Here is a 22,857-nt window from a genome sequence, read left to right as displayed (position 1 = left end):
CCCCCCCCAAAACTCGGGGTGGGTGACTAAGCAACACCGAGTTTGGATCGGAGCTCAACAAACGGTCGCCGGCCAAGAGGTTTGATAAATATATCGGCGAGCTGGTCTTGAGCTGAAATGTGGAGAGTTTCAATCAAACCCAGAGCTACTTGTTCTCTAATGTAGTGGAAGTCAGTGTCGAAGTGCTTTGAGCGATTATGCAAAGCAGGTTTCGTACTGAGGTAGACCGCAGAGAGGTTGTCGCAGTGAATCAGCGTCGATTGGTATTGGTGAATTATGTTGAGGTCCTTTAAGAGAGCTGACAACCATGTGACTTCTTGCGCTGCTGCTGTCAGCGCTCTGTATTCTGCTTCGGTGGAGGATTTGGCGACGGTGGGTTGCCTCTTTGCCGACCAAGAGATCAGATTTTCTCCTAGCTGGGTGCAGAAACCAGTTGTAGAGCGTCTAGTCTCTTTGTATCCTGCCCAATCGCTATCATTGTAAGCTTGCAATGTCAACTCTTTATTCTTCTTTATGTGTAGAACCATGCCTAACGTTCCTTTGATGTATCGCAGAATCCTTTTGATGACTCTTATCAGCCAGAAATCTCGGAACTTTAAGACAGTTATAGTCGGTCGAGCGAGTTAATTACGACCTTTATACCCGGTCGGGTAGGGTTATATTAATTAAGAGTTTTAGGGTATTTAAGATCTAGGCTCTGATACCATGTTAGATTCGAGTTTATCATGGGCTTCCAACTTAAAACCAATTGGCAATTAGTGGATTGACCCTAACCCTTTATATATTACTTAAGGTCCCTTAGAATTTTCGATGTGGGATATATATATCTAATATATAGTATCAACTGTTTCAATAAATCTTCTAGCGTGTCCTAATAACTCGTGCCAAGGTCCAAACGGGTTGAGATTAGCGGCTAGTATGAACAACATATCATTCGCCACACCTAGTGCGTGATTGGCAAAGCGGAGCAGAGAGGAACAGCTGAAAGCAGCTGAAGCAGGAGCTGTGAGCTGTGAACGTGAGCTATGAGCTGGGAACGTAAGTTGTAAATAAGATCTGAAAAATAAAATGTATTTTTAAATTTTATTTAAATAAAATATTAAATCTTATTTATTTATAATATAAAATATTACAAGATATAAACTAGCATTAAAAATTATTAAAAATAATAAAATATTAAAAAAATTAAAAACTTAAATTTAAACTAGAAACGTGAATAAAAAGATTTATCTTCTTCCCCTCCATATTTGTTCTGCAATGTTGTTTCTAATACCCGCCATATATGCCTCCCCTGTAGGAACATAACTCGTTCTTTGAGCTTCAACATCATTATCATCATCTTCAGAATCCGAAAGTTTAAACATCTCACTTTCTGTTTGTTCATACTCTTGAAAATCTTCATCATTTCTTGTTAATTTTCGTATGAAGTTATGTAACGCCATTGTCGCAACGACAATTTTACATTGTGTCTGAAGATCATATCGCGTTGGATTTCTGATAATAGCAAACTTTCCTTTCCACACCCCGAAAGTTCGCTCAATCACAGAACGCAAAGAAGAATGACGTTTGTTAAACATTTCATTCTCATTTATAGGTTGTCCCCTTCTCCATTGATGCGGATGATATCGAACTCGACGGTACGGAGCAAGATATCCCTTCTTATTAGGGTATTCTGAATCAGCGAGAAAATATTTTCCTTTAGGAGGAGTTGGAAAATATTCATCGTTCTGTGCACAATATGTCAATATCTTCGAATCATGTGCTCTTCCCGGTGTCCCCACATATGTATATATAAACTTCATTCTGAAGTTACATATCGCAAGCACGTTCATGGTAGGATGTTGCTTTCGTAAATTCCAATACTTCTCTTTTTTTCAGATCCAACTCGCACTGACACATGTGTACCATCAAGAGCTCCTATTCAACCACTGAAGAAAGGATAATACCTTGTATCAGAAGAGAGGGTGCTGCTTACTTGTCGAAGTTCATTTTCTCCAGGCTTTATAATATCTTGAGACATGCGAACAAGTGCATCCAAAACTTCATGAAACTTTCTATTCACTGTTTCTTGATTTCGTTGATATTGTGTTGCGATTGTTCGCTGGACTTCATCATGCGCAACAGTTTCAAGAAACATTGCAACAGCCTCTTCTAGACCACATTCTCGAGATTCTCGTAGTCCATAGTCATTCCTCAACCTATCACATAACAGTCGAAAAGTTTCTTGATGCATTCGTAGAGTTTCATAGCACTCTTGAGCATGCCCATTTATCATTTGCATCGTATGGCGCCATCCTTGGCCTCGATCAATTCTCATTAATACTCTGTCACGGTTTGGATTCAAACATTCACTCTCAAGCAACAACATTATTACTTTGAGGAGATTCTGGTTGTAACAAATAATTAGTTCCTACAACAAAAAAATATAAACAAAGTTAATATTTATTTAAAAGAGTTAATATTTATTTAGTTTGAATAAAATTTTAGACAAGTGATATAAAAATATTTAATAAATATAGTATCTCCGTTACTTTTGAAAAAAAACATAACTTTTTTAAACATAAATAAAAACATAAGACATTCATAATTATTGGAATTCCTAAAAAAATCCTAAGTGACCATTAAAATATTTACCCTATCTCTACACAAAAGTGAAATATCAAACAACTAAGAAAAAAATGGTTTTGTAAAAAAAAAAAAACTATACGAACGTTAAAGGAGAAAAGTCGAATAAGAGAATCACCTAAAAAAATCCTAAGTAGCCATAAAAATAATCATGATATCTCTAAAAAAAAATAATGAAAAATGAAACAAAGAAGAAAGTAATTTTGGTTTTGTAAAATAAAAAGAAACTACACGAACGATAAAGAGAAAAGTCAAATAAGAGAATCACCTCAACACCTGGGGTTTGCAAAGGAATCTGTGTCTGCTCTTCCATGCTATCTCTGCACACACAAAAGTACTTTATAATGAAATTGAATGTTTAAATCATGTATGATCAACTATGAAATACTGGTTTTACCTTTAAAGTTTCAAGGTCGGGTGAAGTGTTTTTGGTAGAAAAGAGGTGTTAGTATTTATAGATTTTTTTTAAAGATTCTAATAAAGATATTATGATAGAATAAAGGATTTCCTTAGCAAAACCTTTTGTCAGTCCCAGCTCAACATTGTCCGGGGTCTTACGGCAAAAACATTTTTTCACCTTTTAAAATTTATATGTAGAAAATGTTTAAAATACTTTTAAATTTTAATCAGTAATATTTTTTACATTTGTAATGAAAATAAAACTATATACATCTTATTATATAAAGTTTGGTTCTTTAAAATTGCTAATTAATATGATCGCGACACATGTCAATTATATATTTAGGATTATTTTTGAATCGAAAAAATGATTCGACCCGCGGCGGGGCGGGGCGGGTCGGGGCGGGTTGACCCGCGAACCTAGCACTAGTGTTAAACTATATCATAATCAAATATATATATACTAAAATAATAAAAACATTTTTTCTAAAAATTTAATTATAAATATTATTTAATAGTATTATTATTATTATTATTATTATTATTATTATTATTATTATTATTATTATTATTATTATTATTATTATTATTATTATTATTATTATTATTATTATTATTATTATTATTATTATTATTATTATTATTATTATTATTATTATTATTATTATTATTATTATTATTATTATTATTATTATTATTATTATTATTATTATTATTATTATTATTAATATTATTATTATATTTCGTTATAATGTTTATTTTAAAAGATATTAAAGACAAACAATTATAAAAGATAAAAATTAACTTCTAAGAAACAAATGTTAAACAAAAATGAATTGTAAAATCCTACAAGTACAATAAATTATTTAATAAAAACATGAAAAAACTAAATTTAAAATAAATAATATTAATTTTTTTAAAAGCATAAGTAAAAGAAAATTTTAAAAGTACTCTTATTATTATCTTATAAGTAAATAACTTTCCTTTTTTAAAAGATAATTGTACGTTAAAAATTATGACAAAAAATAGTTAGAAATATTTCACATATATATTTAGGTTTAAGCTTCCACGTATTATTTTTACAAAACACAATAGTATTTATATGAAAAGTATTATATGAGTATTTTCTTTTAATTTCTTGATACAACTCAACTTTTTATTATCTTTATTACATCTTATGAGGCTAGCATAACTTTTAATTTTGTTGTTATTGTGGTACGTGAGTATGTGTGAATATGATAAATATGTATTTGTATGTATTTTGATCAAAAAAAAGTATTTGTATGTATAAGATAAAATATATAAATAATTAAACAGAAATTTTCTATTTAAAATAAAATAGTTGTATAAAATCTAAAAGAAATAAAATAATTAATTTCTTTTTCAAAAGTCTAAATAAAATAAAAACGTAAAACTAATCATATTTTTCTTATAATTAACTAACTTTACTTTTTAATAATTTTGTGTTAAAAAAATATAAATCAAAATTAACTTCAAATATTTCACCTGATATCAATAAAAACTAACTTAAAAGATTAACTTAAATTAACTTTCACTTCAAATTAACTTAAAAAATTAGATTGTGAATGTGTCAATCAAAACTTCCATTATGTAAAAATAACTTCTTTTTTTCCTAAAATCTTAAATAAAAGAGATTTTTAAAAGAAAATTCTTTTCTAAACTTAACCAACTAAGAATTTTTCATTTTCTTTTAAATCGTGACCAGAGAGAATTGTAAAATTTTATTTAATAGTAATTTTTACTTCAAAAATTTAATGATAAACATGATAGTAACAATTATTCAATTAACAAAAAAAAATTGTAAAAAACGAATTTTGAAAATTGCAAATTTTAAAAATAGTTAATATTAACTGGAAATAGTTATTTGATAGAAATTGTTTTTTTTAATCCTAGAAAAATATAATTGTAAAATATTATGTAATATTAATTTCCTTTTCTAAAATACTATAAAACTGTAAAAGAATATTTGATAGTTATTTTTCTTTTTTTTTATAAAACAAAATCCTAAAAAAAAAATTGTATAATATTTTTAAGTCTTAACCAAAAGAGAAGTGTAAAAAATTATTTGATATTATTTTTAAGAGAGTGTTTGATGATGAACATGATAGTGTAAAATTAGTATTAATACGATTTGTAAAAATAACAATTTTGAAAATATTTATTTATAACTAAAAATAATTATTTGATAGCAATATTTTTTTCTGAAATTCTAGAAAGAAGAAAATTGCAATAGGTTATATGACAATAATTTACCTTCTAAATCTTAAACAAAATTGTAAAAGAGTATTTAATATTATTTTTTATTTTAATTGTAAATAAAAGGAAGATTATAAAATAGAATGTTTTCTTTTTTAAAAAAAACTAGCAAAATAAAAATTTAAAGACTTATTTAATAAAACATTAAATTACTACATAAGAACATGTATAATGTTGTCATTGATTCGATTTGTTTATTTAACTTTCATTTCTTTTTAACTTATTTCGGAGTGTGTTCAGTTTAAATGTTTATGTGTAATATTTTCTCTAATCATTAGTATAAAGTTTATAACAACTCATCTATGCACCATAATTATAAAACACAAATATTAACTTGAACTTATGTGTGAAAACGGGTTTTAATTATAAAATAAATCTCAAACAACATATGCAAAAAACAATCATAATACTATAATAAAATGATTTATTATTTTATGGTTTTAATTAAATTAAAACATCAAACAAAACTCGTTGCAACACAACATGCTCATATCTTGTATCAAATAATTTTGGACCCTTTTCAATTTGCTTTATTATTTATTATTTTTTTATATAAATATATAGATTTATAAAAAAAATTGGGCTCCTATACTATTATTACACGGGGACACGACCATACAATAAAAAATATCTTGAATGGCGTTGACCCGTAGCGGTGTATCCGTAACGCTCATGTAAACGCCATACTAAAAGCTTATTACCTTCACATTAAGGGCGTTTACGGAACGCGGTTTCCTGCGTTTCCGCCGCTGGTTTTCAATTTTACCGCGGAGGATCAACCGTTGTTTTTGCAGACACCGAGACTTGCCACGGAAGTAAAGATGATTAAGTTTGGGGAAACGGTTGAAATTGTTCTTCAAGGGACGAATTTAGGTGGTGGTGGAATCGATCATCCCATGCATTTGCATGGTTTTAGCTTCTATATCGTTGGTTTTGGGTTTGGTAACTATAACAGGGCTGTTCGTTTGGTTGCCGCAGGTACCGGCGGCAGCGGCAGCGTCAACATTCTGCGTCAACTCTTGTTCGTTTTGTTGACGCAGGTCAACAGCGTCTGACGCCGCGTCCGAACGCCGCGTCCTGCGGCTGACGCCAATAAAATCTGCGGTCGCGATATAGTATGCGGCAGCGGCAGCGTCAGCGTCTGCGAAACGAACAACAACTGTCCTTATTGACGCTGCCGCTGACGCTGCCGCTGACTCCGAAACCTGCGGCAACCAAACGAACAGGACTAACGTAACGAAAGATCCGTCGACGAAGTATAATCTCAAAGATCCTCCGTATAGAAATACGGCGACTGTGCCAAGAAGCGGTTGGGTCGCTATCAGATTCACAGCTAACAATCCTGGTACGTACCTTACATTATTTCATATAACCTTATACACATGACCTAGATCAACCGTTACACTAGTGGCTACTTCCAAGTGTATGAATCGTGGTATTGTAACCAGTCTTGTTTGCAATTGTGTTTGTAGGGGTTTGGTTCATGCATTGTCACTTTGATAGACATCTCACGTGGGGTATGAATGTTGTCTTCATTGTCAAGAACGGCAGAGGAATAAGCCAGCAGATGCTGCCTCCACCGCCTGACTTGCCGCCTTGTTACTAATAATTCAATTGTTACCAATTTGAGTGTAATGAAAGTCACTGTAACTGATGTAATAAACTAAATTTACCAAAGATATAATTCTAAAATTTTGTGTTATAAAATTAAGAGATTTTTCACAAGTTTTCGACCTTAGTAATCATAAGGAAGACTCCCAACAAAAAAAGGTGATAATACTAAACCAAACCGTTGTCTCTTAAGGTTCCTTAATACTATATCATATGAATCCACGTGGAATAGTACTCTCATAGTAACTTCATAAGCTTTGGATATGGGGTGATGTTTTGAATTCCTCTTGCACACTGATAAGTTAATCAAGAGGAGATATCTCCATCTCTTGTACAATACCATCATCCGGAGGAGGCTCTGCGTGATGGAGACCCACTGTGTAAGTCGAGTGATACATATGTGTTATGTGACCCTGTTGAAGCGCTATAGCCTTGTGGTTCCAAGTCCAGTCCCTTCGGCTCCAAAGGTACAGAGGTGGCGGTATATTGTTCCACTGCTCGATCGTTTTGTTGTTCACATCTATGGACCCGGGCAAGTAGAAAGACTAAAAACAGAGCAAAAAACAGAATGTTATCCAAAGCTATTGGTACAACAAACAGAGAGTTGAATTCATTGTAAACGTGGTACGTACCTTTCCTGAAAGTAGATTGGTGTCATCCCAAATCAAATCATACTCAGCTATCGCATCGACCCTGGTTGTAATAGATGAAGCCAGAGTTAAAGAAAAGTTTGTTATTGAGACACTGTATTTGCTTTTTTACCTTTTTGTCTCACTTGGTACGATGAGGATCAGAATCTTCGGTTTAAACTCAAGGGCCTTCTGGATGAAAGTGTTAGCAAGACTGGATTTGAAACCGAAAGGCGGGTTCAATCCCATTATCTGTTCTTATCCATAACATCAAAAGAAAAAGAAAGATCTTAGTGAGTGGGATTCAAGAAGTGCTTCTCAAGTTTAGGATGTTGTTTGCTTTCTGTACCAGTCGAGAGCCGTCAGGTAACTCTTCTTTCTTCACAGTCAACCAATCTCTCTTCTCAAAGTTGAAAGTGTTCTGCCACGGGAACGTCATGTTTCAGACACAACTTCTAAGACAAAAAAGTAAAAAAGCGAGTCTTGTACCTTAGGTAGAATGAGATCGAAGTTCTTGAAGAAGCAAGTTTTTCCCGTTTTCTCAAGCTTTGCTTTCATCAAACAACTTAAGTCGTTAGAGCCACAACAGAAGTCCACTATTGTATCTCCATTTTGCACGTAAGAGTGGAGCCTCTCTACTATCTGCATCATTAAGTTCAAGTTAACCAGTTTCAAATAAGTATCTATATACCGGTAGACTTTAACAGATCGAAGCTAAAACACAGGTTAAGAAAACAAAGAGAGAGAGATAAATAGTTCACCTCTTCAAGCTTCTCTAGCTTTGTGAAGTGACGACCAAAGGATGTGTACCGCATTCCGTGGAGAAAAGGAGAAAGATAAATTTCAAGCTTCGTCTGCAGCAGTTCAAAAACATGTCTGAGCAAACTCTTAGATGATATGAAAACTAAATGTGATTACAAACCTTATGCTTCATGAGTTGGACTAGAAGATCGGGATCAAATATAGCTCTGGCATCTTCGTTCCGCCCTGCTTCAAACATCTTTAACGCAGCTCGAGCGGCCTGCAAAACAGACGTAGAGATTCAGGAGCCGACACTACTGTTGTGATGAGTTTTAGATTGAAAAACATACATTGACATGAGTTTCAACCAATCCTGTTGTGATGTTCTTGCCGACATCATTTCTTGACTGGTAGCATTGTGCATGGGTTTCCCCACGAGACTTAACAAACTCCTCAAAACTAAACGATGAGTCCACTTCGTCAATTATTGATAACACCCTGTGTAACCCAGAAAAAAAATAAAATGATTAGTTGAAACTATCATCAGTAATGTAATAAATATCTTGTTGTTTCATTGTTGAGTGGAAAGAGAAAACATCACCTCGATTCAACATCCTCGTCGTCTACATCGTTAGGATCGGCAAAGTCGGAAGGAACTTCTTGTTTAGACAACCTTTTCTCAATGCTCTCCATCCTCCGTTTATTAAGATAGTCATTGACCTTAAAATTCATCCTTGGTTTCCTAGATCTATTGATACCTTCATGATGCTTAAAACCCGTCACCACACTCGGAACATCCTCTTTGACAGGCTCAAGACCGTGACTTAGTGTTCTTCTTGGGCCAGATACATCAGGAAAAACTAAGTGGTCTCTAGCTGGAGTACCAAGATTACCTACTATCTCATGGTTCCTGTTCAAAATAATATGAAAAAAGCTATGTACATTGAGCAGATCATGACATCAGAAACCACTGGCTTTAAAATGCACTCAGAATATTCAAAAAACTTACAAACAGTATATCAGAATGCGATTGTATGGAAGCAGTTTCTCCCAGGTTCTCTGAGGTGTTTCCTCGTCACAGTTGAGTTCAGAAGTAATCTCCCTTGAGTACAATAAAGAAGCAAAAAAAAATCTGAAGGCGATATACACGGCCATTAGAAGATTAAGGAGAAAGTAAAATGAAAAAATGGTTTTACCTAGGTAAACATTTTCTGTGGTAAGCAGTTGGACAGCGTCTGCATACAGCAAAGTGGCACGCATATAGATTTTTGTTTTCACTTGTCTTACAGACTTTGCATATGTGTAGAGGACAGAAAAAAGGATCTCTAGCAGAAATCTTGGCTTGAAGTTCTTCTGTTTTGATTTGATCACCATCGTGGAGAAGCTTTGCAACACATATTGGATGATAGAAATGACCGCAATTTGAGGCAGAACAAGGGAAGACCTTCAGATAAGTAAAAAGTTGAATGAAGCTTGCAAGTACTCAATACAGATAAATTAGCCAAGTATCCAAATGAAGAATGATATGGTGCAACGATATAATACCTCTTGAGAGGAGTTTTCATCAGAAGATCCCAATTGGCCGCAAGCATAGCACTGGTGCTGTTTGTGTAGACAGTTGTTACAGAGATACTCCCTAAGTGACTACATATCCAGCAAATTAACATCAGCATGAAGTATAACCGTAATAGCATATTTAACAGGAACTCTAAAGGGGATTCACAGTACATGAATTTGAGTCCCATCAGGGAATCCTAGTGACTCGCACGATGTGTCAGCCCCATCAGCTATGGTCGGATGGAAAGCTCTCAAGCAGCTTCCTTCACAACTGAATTTAAAAAGAAAAAGAAAGAAATTAGAAACAGACTGTATCAAACTATGATACATCAAATATTGAGAAACTATGCAGCTTGACTTACCACAGAATATAACCACCATTGTCACAGATAGAGCAGACTGTATCAAACTGCAAGTTCATCTCAGAATCATCATCACTGCTGCTTTCCTCGTCTAACATATTATCAGCAGTGAAATTCTGTTCCTGTGGTAGCTGAGCATCTTCTTGATGTTGCGTTGGAAGTTCCTTAATAACAGAAAACAATAATTAATCTCAGTAGAAAGAGCGCAAGTAAGGAGGCAGGGAACACGTAAACCACTTCTAAATAAGTCTCTCACCACTTCGGTAGGTGTTGTTTGGAAAGTCTTCTCCAGAAACTTGCGTAGACACTGCACACAATAAAATGCGTTAACTACGAAAAGGTAACTAAGTCAACCCATTACCAAATCCTTCCAAGGAAGATAAGAAAAGACCAAAGAGAAAACAGACCTTTGATTTTGTTAAATCCTGATCCATCTTTATAGCTCGACACACCAGAGAAACATGATCTGATAAGTCATGCTCTGAAGGTTGGATCCTGTATAAACAGCAAGAACGATTCAGATGATATTAAAAGGAGAGCATATCAAGATAAACTGAAGGAACCACTAAGCATACCCATCCACTTTGTCCAAACTTCTCCACACACGGTCGCTTGATGCCTCAGGATTCCTTTTAACAAAGTGAAGACACTGAAGCGTTACCAGAGTCGTCCTAACTAAAGCTTCATAACTCTTTGCTGGTTTGTGTAGAGTTATCCAGCGCATCCCATGTAGAAACACTTGGACCTTGAGACGTTCATCACACAGATCAAACCTCCAAGCTTTAGCTAGCTTACAAACAGACTCGTTTCCACAATCAGTGCCGCCACGCAGATACACAGGCAGTCTGGGATCTTCCTCTTCCTCTTCGTCGTCGTCCCATTTGGCCGGAAGAATAGAAAACTTGACAGGTATGTCGCTTTGATCGACGAAAGAGTATTCATCAACGTAGTCAGGTAGAATCTCTCCCTCTTCGTCAGACGAATCCATGAGATATCTGAAGAAGAAGAGGAAAAATCAAGCTTTAAACTTTTTATCTCCTTATCACACTAAACGACACTAAACCATCCAAATCAGGGATAATCAATTCAAGGAGATGATGATACACAGCAGAGCATCAAACATATACTAATATGACATTTATGGTCTGATCTAAGATTTTCCAGCGGTTTATCGGATACTCAACACAAGCAAATACAAAAAAAATTCTCAAAGAAACAAAAAAAAAAAGGAACCTTGAGGAACAAACGCATCTTAACCTAGCTACTAGACTACGCTAATGTAGCGGGAGAGAAAAGGTTGAAAACAACTCATGGCAGAAGTAGAAACTCAAAAATGCTCAAACCATAGCTTCCGATCTTTCCATTATTTTCTCCAAAAAATGAGCAGAACACAAATACAGAGCAGAGAATCGTCACACGGGAAGGAAGTTACCGCGATCCTGGTTGTGCTGGAGATGCCGTACAGAAGCTTGCTCGCCGCTTTAAACCCTAATGCCTTTAGCGTTCACCAAACCCAAGAGAGAAGAAGAAAGGTGGACTGTGAGAGAGAGAGAGAAAGAGTGGTGTGTGTTTTTCTTTTAATAGTAAAAGAAGACGAAGAAGATGATTTGCTTTTCTCGTACGATTTAAAACCGTTTTGGGGAAACATTTTTGTTTTTTAGTAGACTAAAATGACTAAAAGCCCCATAACATCTAAATCAATTATGGGCTTTCTAATTGGCCCAAAAAGAGGGAACAAGCAAAAAGTGGCCCAAGGAGAAGGACCACCATCGTTGCTTGAAGCTAAGTGGCTCTTGATCGCCGCCGAGAAGATAAGGGATTCCGGTGGTAGCATTATATAGCAAGCATGGTCAATATAGTAAGTAAAAAAGGGGCATTTGGGCTTTTAATCTCAACAGGCACACTTTTTACCACACTGTTTAAACATCAGCGCCACTAAATATTTTTCCCGCGCCAACTTTTTTTTTTTTCCAACTTTTTTTTTTTTGTCAAGAAAAAAAAAAATGAAAGTCATCCTTTATTTTCTGAATCCCTGATTTGTTTACATAAGCAAAGCGTTACTCGAAGAAAACATTAGTAAACATTTATAATGTATCATTAGTTATTATTAGTTACATCATTAAAACTGACAATATTGTTTAAAAAAGATTCATAATGATTATTGCCAACTTAGAGAACTGAAACTTGGAAGAAAAAGTTGAAAAAAAAACATATTGGAATTATTGTAAATATTGCTTAAGAAAAGTGTTTAGGTTAAAGAAGACTGTCTATACGAGATGGCAATCTCTTGAAGAAGTTACTTGGCAAAGAAGGCAACTTGCTTCTAAACTTTGGGTGTCTCAGATAGTAAAGCCCACCAGCCAGCGTTATTGCTTTGAACGGCATTGCGTAAAGGACCACGGATGCAGCCAAGCAGAACAAGATGAACAGGCTCGTAGCCCTAGGGTCTCTCCAGCTCAGAAGCGACTGAACTCTCTCCCCCTGAGCTGCTATATCTCCAACCACGGTCTGAATCCTACCCGCAACACTTCTGAGCCGGTCATACCTCAGCCTGACCATGTCCTGTGACCTAGACGTTGGAAACGTGTCAAACTCTTCATCAAGCTCATCAGGATTAACAGCCTCGGCCCAAGAGAGCTTCATATCCATGTGAGGAGGGTGTCTCGGCCTTGACTTGAAGTTCCACAATCCGATAAAGAACATGTAGAGAAACATCGTGGGCAAGATAAGTTCAGGGTACATGACCAAAATGAAGAACAGGACATGGACCAGAACAGAATTAACCGGGTATCTCCAGTTGCAGATATCCTCAAGCCACTTCCCGACCAAGAAATAGCCGGAGAGAAGCGACATTATGCGGAAAAAGTTGGCTTTGCTTCTTCTCATGCTCCATAGGTGGGAATCTACATCCAACATGTACTCAACAACCTCTTTCCTCAGCGGCGGCTCGGCTCGTCCGAGGCGGGTTGCAACGATGTTCATCGCTTGGTACCTTAACCCGTCTACTTGGTTAACCGTGAAAGGGAAAAGATAGTGCATCTTGGGGAGAAGCGGGTGGCCGTAATTGTAGATGATGTTGGCCAAAGAAAGAGTTGTGAAACGTATTGATATCTGGAGGTCACCAGTTTTCTTGAGACCGTGCGGTTGAAGAACAAGAAGAGGAAACGAATGTGTGTAGATCTTGTGAGCCTCTAGTGTAGACAGCCTGATTCTCACCTTACCTATTCTTGCATCTTTAAAGGAACCTGAACCCAAATGACAGTTGTCGAAAACACCGAGAGTGACAACAGTGCAAGGATCATAGACCTCCCACGTGTACTGCTCGTTCCATCTTGGACTCAACGAATCAAGAATGGTTCTAGTTCTCACCCATTTTTGACCATACTTAGCTACACAATACGCGTCGGTGCTTCCTCTACCCTCTTTCAACTTCATCGGCACTAATCCTTTAGCTCCAAGGATCCCAATCTCCAACATTCCCACCGGCTGCTTCCAGAGCTGCCTAGCCGTTGGTCTCGTGTCGCTAATATACATCGTTGACTCGTCCATCACATGGTAGCCTCCTTCGAGACAGACCCTCAGGTGAATCCGGCTAGAGAACTTATGCTCTCTCCTCCTCGGATCTCCCTCTACAACACCGTACTTGTCGAGATTGAACCAACGAGAATGAACAGGACGGTGGTCTAACCGCTTCTCGAACACGTTCATCGGCAAGCTGATCTTACCAATGACTTCATCTTTCGACGCGTGAACGCGGTCTTCCACAGAGATCACCAGCTGCTCCTCGAACGGCTCAGCGACCACGAAGACAAGATCTTCATTCCAGAGCGGATTCGTCGTCTTCACAGGACAAATCTTGGTCTTGAGAGTCTGCATACCGACGTTAGCTTTAACAAAAACATCAGGTAGACGGTTTCTATCGCTCGGGATCATGTCTTGAGCTTCGATGACATTGACTCTCAAGTACCACAGCTTAGGAGAGACGTATACTTTTGATCTAACGTTGAACACTCCTTCTCCGTGAACAGAAGCAGAGTCAGCATGCCATGCTTCAGGGAAAGCTTCATCAGCTTGAGTTCCCATCCAGACAGCAAGCATGATCTCTCCTCTTACTATCTTCCCTTCTCCTCTCCAATCCTCTAAACGGTACCACTGTGGAGCTAAAGGACTGTTCGGTGGAACCCTCGTTGGGATCTCGTTAAGATCAAACACAACTTTTCCAAGAAAGTCATCTCGTCCTAGTGTCTCCTTGTCTTTCACAAAGACTTCGAGAACCGATGAGTGGATACGTTCTTTAGTAAACGCGAAGACTTGGTTCCATTCAGGAAGAGTTGTCTTTCTATCAAAGTGTTTTGTTTTGCCCTTGTAGTTACCAAGCTTGACCTCCACGTAAGGATCACATCCTCCTGTGATTAAACCAGGTGGGAGGTCTTTGGCTCTGACGACTCGAACGTAGAGGTAAAACATCTGTTCCACTAGATCGTACGTTCCTGTGAACCTCTCTCCAGCGTTTGTGTTTGGCCATCTCTCTCCGAGTTCGAGGTTCATGTCTTTCACCTTGAAGTCTTCTGGGTCAATGTCACCGTATGGTTGCAAGTGGTTGGCGTAGTGAGCGGGCTGAGGAGGCTGGTTGGCTCCACGTGGCTGCTGGCTAGATCCACGTGGCTGCTGAGAGTGAAGCTGGTTAGCTCCACGAGAGTGTGGTGTGTTGGTTTCTTGGGGGTTTTCACGAGACCGGAGGCGAATGGAATGCATTGGTGCAGGCCGAGGAAGGACTTCTTGTCTATGTAGTGTTTGAACAGCTTCTTGAACTTGTTCAGGTTCTGTTTCTCTCTGTTTACCTTCTACTCCTTCGCTGGCTGAATCAGAAAGATCTTCTTGTTCAGCTGATGCAAAGCTCTCTCGAGAATCTTCTGCTTCAGAATCAGTAAGCTCTTCTTCTACTACAGAAGAGGCTTGCGTTGGGGTGGAGTATGGTCTTGAAGGAGAAGGAAGAGAAGAGCGTTGGTCTTGTTCAGACGACGAGATGTAGAATTTGAGACCAATCTCGCCTTTAACAGAAGCGAGAACCGACTTCCTCTCCAACGTGAAGCGCTGGTACACTTGTTCGCCTTCCTGAACAATGTTAGAGAAAGAGATCTTGACTCTACCGAGGAAGCTTCTACCGGGAAGTGGTCTTCTCTCGTGGTAAACAGAGACTTCAATGTGGTGGTTGTTGTGATGGTTGTTTCTCGCTTTGTGGTCGTAGTCAAAGTAGAGTTTCTGGTCCCAGACAGGGTTAAGACTTTTGGGCACGGTTCTTGTTTTGCTCAGCTGGTTGAGGAAATCAACTTCTACAAAAGGACTCGCTGAGCCTTGGCCATCTCTGGGCATAAGGTTTTGAGCATCGACGACGTGTACGACTAGTTTGGTGGTGTTTCTCATGATGAGGTTTTTTCTTGGTTTCTTGGGTGACAAGGGAGATTTAAAGAGGGAAAGAATCGTTAGGAGAGAAAACTCATAAAGGAAGAAAGGAATGTATTCTTATTAAACTATCAGAAATTAAAGTTTGTTTGTGCGTTCAAGTAAAGAATGGGATGATGAAGAAGCTGCCCTTTTTGGTCTGTGATTGAGCTACAAGCTTTTGGATGATTCTCTCTAGGAAGATGAGTTTTGGAGGAAAAGTACTAAAGTTTTTTTTTTTCTCCAAGTGTAAAGTGTTTTTGGTCTCTGCAACTGATTACAAGTCGTGCAGGTTCAGATTTTGGCACATGACTTTTGCATTTCTAAGTTTTTTGAAACCGACTTTGAATTTTCTTACCGCACAGATCAAAATGTGACACATGGGGAACTTCATTATTGGGTTTCATAAAAGTATATAACAAATGAGTTCTTGCTGATCGGTTTCTAACAAAGCTCAAAGCAAACAATTATCTGTATAATTTCGAAATTCATCTAGTTTCATTAATATGTATAAACTAGAATGGTTGAACTAATTCTCAAATGTAATATAACAAAGTCTTGGACTTTCTTCTATGTTGTAGACAGAGTCAAATGATAATATGGACTAACCTCACAGTGAAAGATCCAATGTATATACTTCAAAGTTCAAACCAATAACCTGTCTTCAGGAAAACACAATGCCACGACTCAGATAGACTAAAGATGCGTGCTCGCTTCAGACAGTCAAACATAACAAGTCCTAAGTAATTTACCATTCTTCCTTCTACAATGCTAGGTCCTAATTGCGCTGCACTTTTAGAGAACCGGCAACAATAAAGCAGCTTTCTCCTATGTCTGTAGCGTTCCATCGAATGAGATTTACTTTTATATGGTTTGCGACGGGAATGCCATTCACAGGGCAAAAGCAAGACCAGATTCAGTTGAAATGATTTAAATGAGAACCCCCACTGGATGCTCCTAAAGCTCAGATTGATTAAGTTGAGTCAGATACAGAATGTGGTCTTCTTTCACACTCACTCCCCATGTCCTGTTTGGTTTCACTCTAGCAATCCATCTTACTACTGCCACCTCGGTCTCTGACCGGCCGGCACCATATCACTGTCTTCAACTACAGGACAATCAGAGTCATATCTGGATATCCGATAATTTTCTGACTCTTCTTCTTCCTCTCCTTCAGACCAATCCGGATAAACAATCTTCCCACTCTTCTTCCCCAAATCATCCTCAACAGACTTCCGATACATCCCTCTACTTCTATCAAGACGCCCTTCACTCATCATATTCGCAAACTTCTCCCTAATGTCAACAAGAGGATGCCTTTCAACAAGCTGACGCCTATCATAACCTTCTCTAAGGATCACCGTCTGCGTATCACACTTCATAGAGATATAGAAAATCCCAGGGTGGCGCTCAAACACTTTCGTAAACTTCTGCGGAAGCCCAAACGGCTTACGGAGATTGCTCACGTTTTTCCTCTCCATCTTCTTCCCAATCGTCAGATGAAGAAGCTCGTGAAACACTCCAACGTTCCTCTTCTCCGACAAATCAGTCCTCGGATCCAGATGAGACGCGTCGACGTAAGGCGACGTGTAAGGGAGTCTCTGCCACTCTTGCAGCCACTCCATGCTCTTCCTCTTTAACCCAAACCCTCTCGTAAACTTAACCGGGAAGGCCATATCATCACTCCTCATGTGTTGTGAAACAGCGAGACGTTCATCCCAATGTAACAACTTCAAACCGACGAGATCACTAGACAACTCAACCAAACAGAACAACTCCTGGTGGTTACGAACCAACGAAGCTTTGTAATCATACGGCAAACCCAAATCCCATCTGAGATGACCAACGGAATGCAGAGGAAGCGTTCTTTCGCTCGTGAGCATAAGAAGCTTACACAGCCTCGACAAAACATCCTCTTCATTCACCCGCAAGACGTTAACCTCTTCACTGTAAAGCTCTATCGCCTCGGGGGTTAAACCGAAGCAAGGAACGCGAGTGCCTGCGCCATCACGACAACAATGCTCCACGAAGATGTTGGGGTATCTCCTTATGAAAGCCGCGAGCTTTAGCTCTTGAGGCAGACCGAGCTGGCCTCGGTGAGTGTTGAGGTGAAAGATCGGTGCTTTCGAATCGTGTGAAGACGAGATGATCGAAACGAGGTTGCAGACTGCTTTGAGATGTTTCTCGCGAGCCACGACGGCATCGAGTTCCTTGTCTTTTACCCATTTTAGCTTTACGTTGACTAAACCACATGTCTGAATAAGACCAAACCCGTGTCTGAATTTGGAGAAATTAGTGGAGAAACTAACCGTTCGCTGCAGCAGCCACCGCATTGGTCAGGAGAGGTTAACCCTAGTTTCGATCCTCCACGAGATTGAAATTAGATGATTTGCGAAGAATAATATCACCTCTACAGCATCAAAATCATGTTGATGGGTAAGTTCATCAATCGTCAGTGAGTGTTGATTACAACTTTCCCGATTGTAAATTACAGAGCCGAAGAGGAAGCAGAAGAGGAAGACGAATATTAGTTGTGATCGGTTATTTTAATGGGCCGATGGGCCCATTAAAGGGAAATAGTGGGGGGAGGGTCGGGTTTAGCGGATTATATGAAATGATCAAACCTGACAATATTCTCGGCATTCGGTTCTTTTGGTTATTTGTTTCTAGAAGTTTATGATCCATTTGGGTGTTCAGAGGTTTGGATTCGGTTCAGTAATTATAGTTTTTGGTTCGATTCAGATAACAAAGTTGAGAACCAATTTATATCTAAAGTAATTTTAGATCTATTCAGTTTCGATATGTTTCCGATTTTTTGGTTAATTCGGATTAAAAAATCAAAATAATCAATTTTTTTTAATTAAATATCAGATTTTTCGGGTTTTTAAATAAAAAATTAGAGCTAATTTTAAATATTTTGGATCAAAATATTCTAATAATACGATTTTTGGGTATTTCATATAAATAATATTTTAAAATTATTTGATTGTTTTAAAATTAAATATATACAATATTTATATATATATAAACTATATTATAGAATTCGAATATTCATTTTGTTCTCGATTGGATTCTGATTTTTTGGTTCTAAAAATATAAGATCTGTTAATGTCAGTCCCGAACCTAATATCAATTTATCATTTTTAGGTTTGGTTTGGTTCTTTGGTTTCGGATAAATGTGTCCGGAACCCTAGCGAACAACAGAAGACTACTTGATTATTTTATGATGGGCCGATAGGCCCGCCCATTTAAGGGTGATAAAAGGCGGGTCGGATCAGGTTGAGTTGTTATATGAAAAAGTCAAACCCGGTATTGTGTGGCGAACAAAACAACAGAAACTGCGTCTTCTACACAGTTCTCACAAGCATCATCACAACAGGGCTTTGCTAGGGTTTAAAGTTGGCTGCTCTGTCTGATGATTTGGACCCTTATCACTCCCTACTCATTAAATCTCCTTTGAATTCAGACAGAAGACATATCTATCGAGAGAAAAAAAATGCTCCCTACCAATGGCGCAAAGGTTATTCGCCTGTTAGCTCGTCGATGTCTCTCCTCATCGCGTGTGCAAGATTTCGCCAATCAGGTTGGTGCTTATCTCTCACTATCTCCTTCGTCCTCGTTATATCTCTTCTCTATCTCTTGATTTGGAGTTGTGTTCTATGTGAACCTGCAGAAACTCAGGGGAGTAGCTGTCGGGAGTTATAGGAGATTGAATACAGGTTCTGCCAATCCTGCGAAAGTTCTTGGAGATCACGCTTCTAAATCTGGTAAGTTTGCTATATAATTCGATATACGAAAGTGTGATTCATGAGCTAAATTGAGTATTTGCCTGAGGGGTTTAACATAATATGTTGATGTAATGTTAGGGCATGATCGGAGATGGATCAGCTTTGGAGGTTTTAATTCTAATTTTGGTTCAACAAGGTCTATTCATGGAACAGGTAGCATTGGAGCTTCATTGTTTCTTACAGTTTGTAGATTGTTTTTATAATTAAATCTCTTACCAGTAAAGTTTGCGTGTTTTTGAATTAAAGGTTCTTCATCTATGTCTGCTAAGGACTACTATGAACTTCTTGGAGTGAACAAGAATGCCACAGATGGTGAAATCAAGAAGGCTTATTATGGGGTATGGACGATATGGTTGAGTGTTTGCATTATTTAGTTTGTTTGTCTTTGATTGATGCTATTGTTTTTTCAACTTTCTCCAGCTTGCTAAGAAACTCCATCCTGATATGAATAAAGATGACCCGGAAGCTGAGAAGAAGTTCCAAGAGGTCTCTAAAGCGTATGAAGTAAGTTTTTCTCCACATCTTGGACGAAACTGTTTGTTATGATCTATTATAATCTTATACTTAAGGGTAATTGTGTTTTTGTTTGGATCAGATTTTGAAAGATAAGGAGAAGCGTGACCTTTATGACCAGGTACATAGGCCTCATAATATTTCTTGGATTTCGTTATTGCAAGCTTTGGATTGTTCTTGCATTCCTCCTCCCTCGATTTACCTATTACAGATGTGATCCATGTCTGCTGCAGGTTGGGCATGAAGCATTTGAGCAAAATGCTAGTGGTGGGTTTCAAAATGATGGAGGAGGCTTCGGTCAAGGGTTTAACCCGTTTGATAACCCATTTGATATCTTCGGTCAGATCTTTAACAGAAACAAGCAAGCTTTCGGAGGTCAAGATGTCAAGGTATTATGGTTTTGCTTATTTTTCTTCTAAATATAAATTTTGTGCTCCACGATTAATATTTTTTTTTCCCCCTTCTATACTCTTGTAAGGTTTTGCTTGAACTTTCTTTCATGGAAGCTGTTCAAGGATGCTCCAAAACTGTGACTTTTCAAACTGACATGGCTTGTAATACTTGTGGTATGTATATATATTCTTACGATCAAAGATGCTCTCTCTATATGTTGGTATTGTATCAATCTTAAGTTAATGTTTGTTTGTTTTTTTTCTTCCTCTCACATTTAAGGTGGACAAGGTGTTCCTCCTGGTACCAAACGTGAAAGATGCAAAGCCTGTGATGGCTCTGGGATGGTCAGTATCATGTTACCAAAACTCTAGTTTGACCACTGTAATTATGATTTTTTCAAATGGTTTTAAGGTGAGACGGTTATGTTTTTTCAGACAACAATGAGAAGGGGTATATTAAGCATCCAACGAACTTGCCAGCAGTGTGGTGGAGCGGGTCAAACGTTCTCAGTATGTCATATATTTGATTATTGCACTTTTTATATCATATATAGCGTTTGCCTGTGTATGTGTTCCTATATACATATCTGAGGAGACACAAAGTCTTCTGCTAGATTCATCCCAAATGTTTGGTCTTTAAGTAGGTTTCGTTTGTTTGGTTATTACCAGAGTATTTGCAAATCATGTAGAGGGGCTAGAGTGGTTCCAGGACAGAAGTCAGTGAAAGTCAATATTGATCCAGGTAATTTCTTGTTTTTTTTTTGCATATCCATAGGTAATAAAATAATGTGTCGTCTAGATCCCTTCGAGCTCCTCTATTGTTACACATCTTTTTAAATCTTGCAGGGGTTGACAATAGCGACACAATAAAGGTGGGAAGGGCGGGTGGGGCTGATCCTGAAGGTGACCAACCTGGAGATCTTTATGTTATTTTCAAGGTGACTTTTTACTGAGGTCAATTTTCTAATGGAAAATCATGTTAATAATGTCATTGCGTTCTCAGTATCTTGGCTGTATTTTACCTTCCAGGTTCGTGAAGATCCAGTGTTCCGCAGAGAAGGATCAGATATTCATGTGAATTCGGTTCTCAGTGTTACTCAGGTGAAATGTCGATCCTGTCTCTAATAGTTCGTAGGCGCTTTAGCCTTCAGGATTTGTTTCTAACTTCTAGTGCAGTATCTGTGAGCTCTTTTACCATTTTTTTGTTTTATTCCTAATAACCAAATGTATTCTTCATTCTTTTGTCAGGCCATTCTTGGAGGAACCATCCAAGTTCCAACACTTACCGGTGATGTTGTCATGAAGGTTTCCAACTACTTTTTACAGTTCTTAAATTTCGCTTGCTGGCTAAGCGAACAATTTCTAAAACGTTAGATAGCAGTGGCCAGCGAGATGTAGAACTCTAGAGAATCTTATTCTTTGGAAAAGAGGGTCATATTTTTGTTTGCTAGTCAATTACATATCCAGCAGTCTAACTTAGAAACTCATTCTTTGCAGGTCCGTCCTGGAACACAACCTGGTCAGAAAGTAGTGCTAAGGAATAAAGGTGAGCTTTTTGTTTGTTTGTGTAGATAAGTTCAGTTATAGTATACTTGAAAACATAAAAGCATTTTTTGAGTATGATCTTGAGCTATTTTAGTGAGTGCAAGACCGGGAGAAAAACAGTTTCTCAAATCGATTTGGAAGTTGGGAGAGATTGAGAAAACCAAGTGTTGAGTATATTCTTGTGTGTTTACTTATCAGACTCCATCCTTTTGTTTACGATACAAACAGGTATTAGAGCAAGAAAGTCAACTAGATTTGGGGATCAGTATGTGCATTTCAACGTCAGCATCCCAGCGTAAGTCCCATAAAAAGCCCCAAGTAAACTGTGTAACTTTCAGGAAAGTAACACATGGTAATCGCTTATGTTTTGTTTATATGTTCTATTGCAGGAATATAACGCAGAGACAGCGTGAACTGCTTGAGGAATTCGTTAAAGAAGAACAAGGTGAATATGAGAAGCGCACTGCTTCTGGATCTTCCCAGTGACAAACTACAAAATGCTATAGCTGAAAACTATTCATAATGGCAGCAGTATCATCAAAAACCTTGAAATCGTCTTCTTCTTAATCGAAATATCAGTTTCGTTAGGATTAGTGAAAGTATTTGTTTTCCTACTCCTTAGTTTTAACTAATTCTCAAATGCTACAAGATAAAAAGAAGAAGAAGGAGAAACGTGTTGTTATTGCCTGTTTTTGCTTGTCAACGTTTCATGGTTTATATAGATTACGTTTCATGTTTTGGTTCTCTCCATGTAGACATGCTTTTCTTAATCGTATTGCAGTGAACATCTTTTGTAAAGTGTTCTCTAACTTGACGAAAGAGAAATTGTATAAATTGATTTTATAATGTGGGATGTCACATAATCACACCTTTAACTGAAATCAAAATGTGTTGTTTTCGGTAACCTCGTGAACAAATTAACATCTATTATCTGATTAACAGTGATTAATAAAGTATATAAATTGCAATTTTAAAT

General features: G+C 37.4%; 4 protein-coding genes across 4 annotated transcripts; 1 reads left to right on the top strand and 3 right to left on the bottom strand.

Annotated features, from left to right (window-relative positions):
* Window positions 1-7,063: 7,063 nt before the first annotated feature.
* Window positions 7,064-11,776, bottom strand: LOC106301411 (protein ENHANCED DOWNY MILDEW 2). Its single transcript, XM_013737798.1, has 18 exons — window positions 11,634-11,776; window positions 10,777-11,196; window positions 10,609-10,696; window positions 10,458-10,508; window positions 10,202-10,365; window positions 10,011-10,110; window positions 9,828-9,926; window positions 9,479-9,726; window positions 9,292-9,384; window positions 8,884-9,192; window positions 8,633-8,780; window positions 8,464-8,562; window positions 8,303-8,395; window positions 8,031-8,183; window positions 7,891-7,962; window positions 7,675-7,793; window positions 7,545-7,605; window positions 7,064-7,457 (listed from the first exon to the last, which is right to left on the bottom strand). Exons 2-18 carry the CDS (start codon window positions 11,187-11,189, stop codon window positions 7,215-7,217), a joined length of 2,553 nt encoding a protein of 850 aa, XP_013593252.1. The 5' UTR covers window positions 11,190-11,196; window positions 11,634-11,776; the 3' UTR covers window positions 7,064-7,214.
* Window positions 11,777-12,267: 491 nt separating this feature from the next.
* LOC106301697 (protein QUIRKY) lies at window positions 12,268-15,712 on the bottom strand. The gene has a single exon (XM_013738146.1). It carries the CDS (start codon window positions 15,623-15,625, stop codon window positions 12,455-12,457), a length of 3,171 nt encoding a protein of 1,056 aa, XP_013593600.1. The 5' UTR covers window positions 15,626-15,712; the 3' UTR covers window positions 12,268-12,454.
* Window positions 15,713-16,139: 427 nt separating this feature from the next.
* On the bottom strand, window positions 16,140-18,139 carry LOC106302004 (protein ROOT PRIMORDIUM DEFECTIVE 1). The gene has a single exon (XM_013738507.1). The coding sequence runs from the start codon at window positions 17,974-17,976 to the stop codon at window positions 16,702-16,704; it is 1,275 nt and encodes a 424-aa protein (XP_013593961.1). The 5' UTR covers window positions 17,977-18,139; the 3' UTR covers window positions 16,140-16,701.
* An 818-nt stretch (window positions 18,140-18,957) lies between these two features.
* Window positions 18,958-22,679, top strand: LOC106306662 (chaperone protein DnaJ). Its single transcript, XM_013743361.1, has 17 exons — window positions 18,958-19,226; window positions 19,317-19,410; window positions 19,510-19,584; window positions 19,678-19,769; window positions 19,852-19,935; window positions 20,027-20,065; window positions 20,178-20,333; window positions 20,423-20,510; window positions 20,617-20,681; window positions 20,772-20,846; window positions 21,006-21,078; window positions 21,183-21,274; window positions 21,366-21,437; window positions 21,585-21,641; window positions 21,834-21,882; window positions 22,110-22,176; window positions 22,271-22,679. The coding sequence occupies exons 1-17, from the start codon at window positions 19,140-19,142 to the stop codon at window positions 22,365-22,367; spliced, it is 1,362 nt and encodes a 453-aa protein (XP_013598815.1). The 5' UTR covers window positions 18,958-19,139; the 3' UTR covers window positions 22,368-22,679.
* Window positions 22,680-22,857: the final 178 nt, after the last annotated feature.

This window comes from Brassica oleracea, chromosome C7 (assembly GCF_000695525.1).
Source record: "Brassica oleracea var. oleracea cultivar TO1000 chromosome C7, BOL, whole genome shotgun sequence".
Classification (NCBI taxonomy): Eukaryota; Viridiplantae; Streptophyta; class Magnoliopsida; order Brassicales; family Brassicaceae; genus Brassica; species Brassica oleracea.
This window is presented reverse-complemented; position numbering and strand designations above follow the sequence as displayed.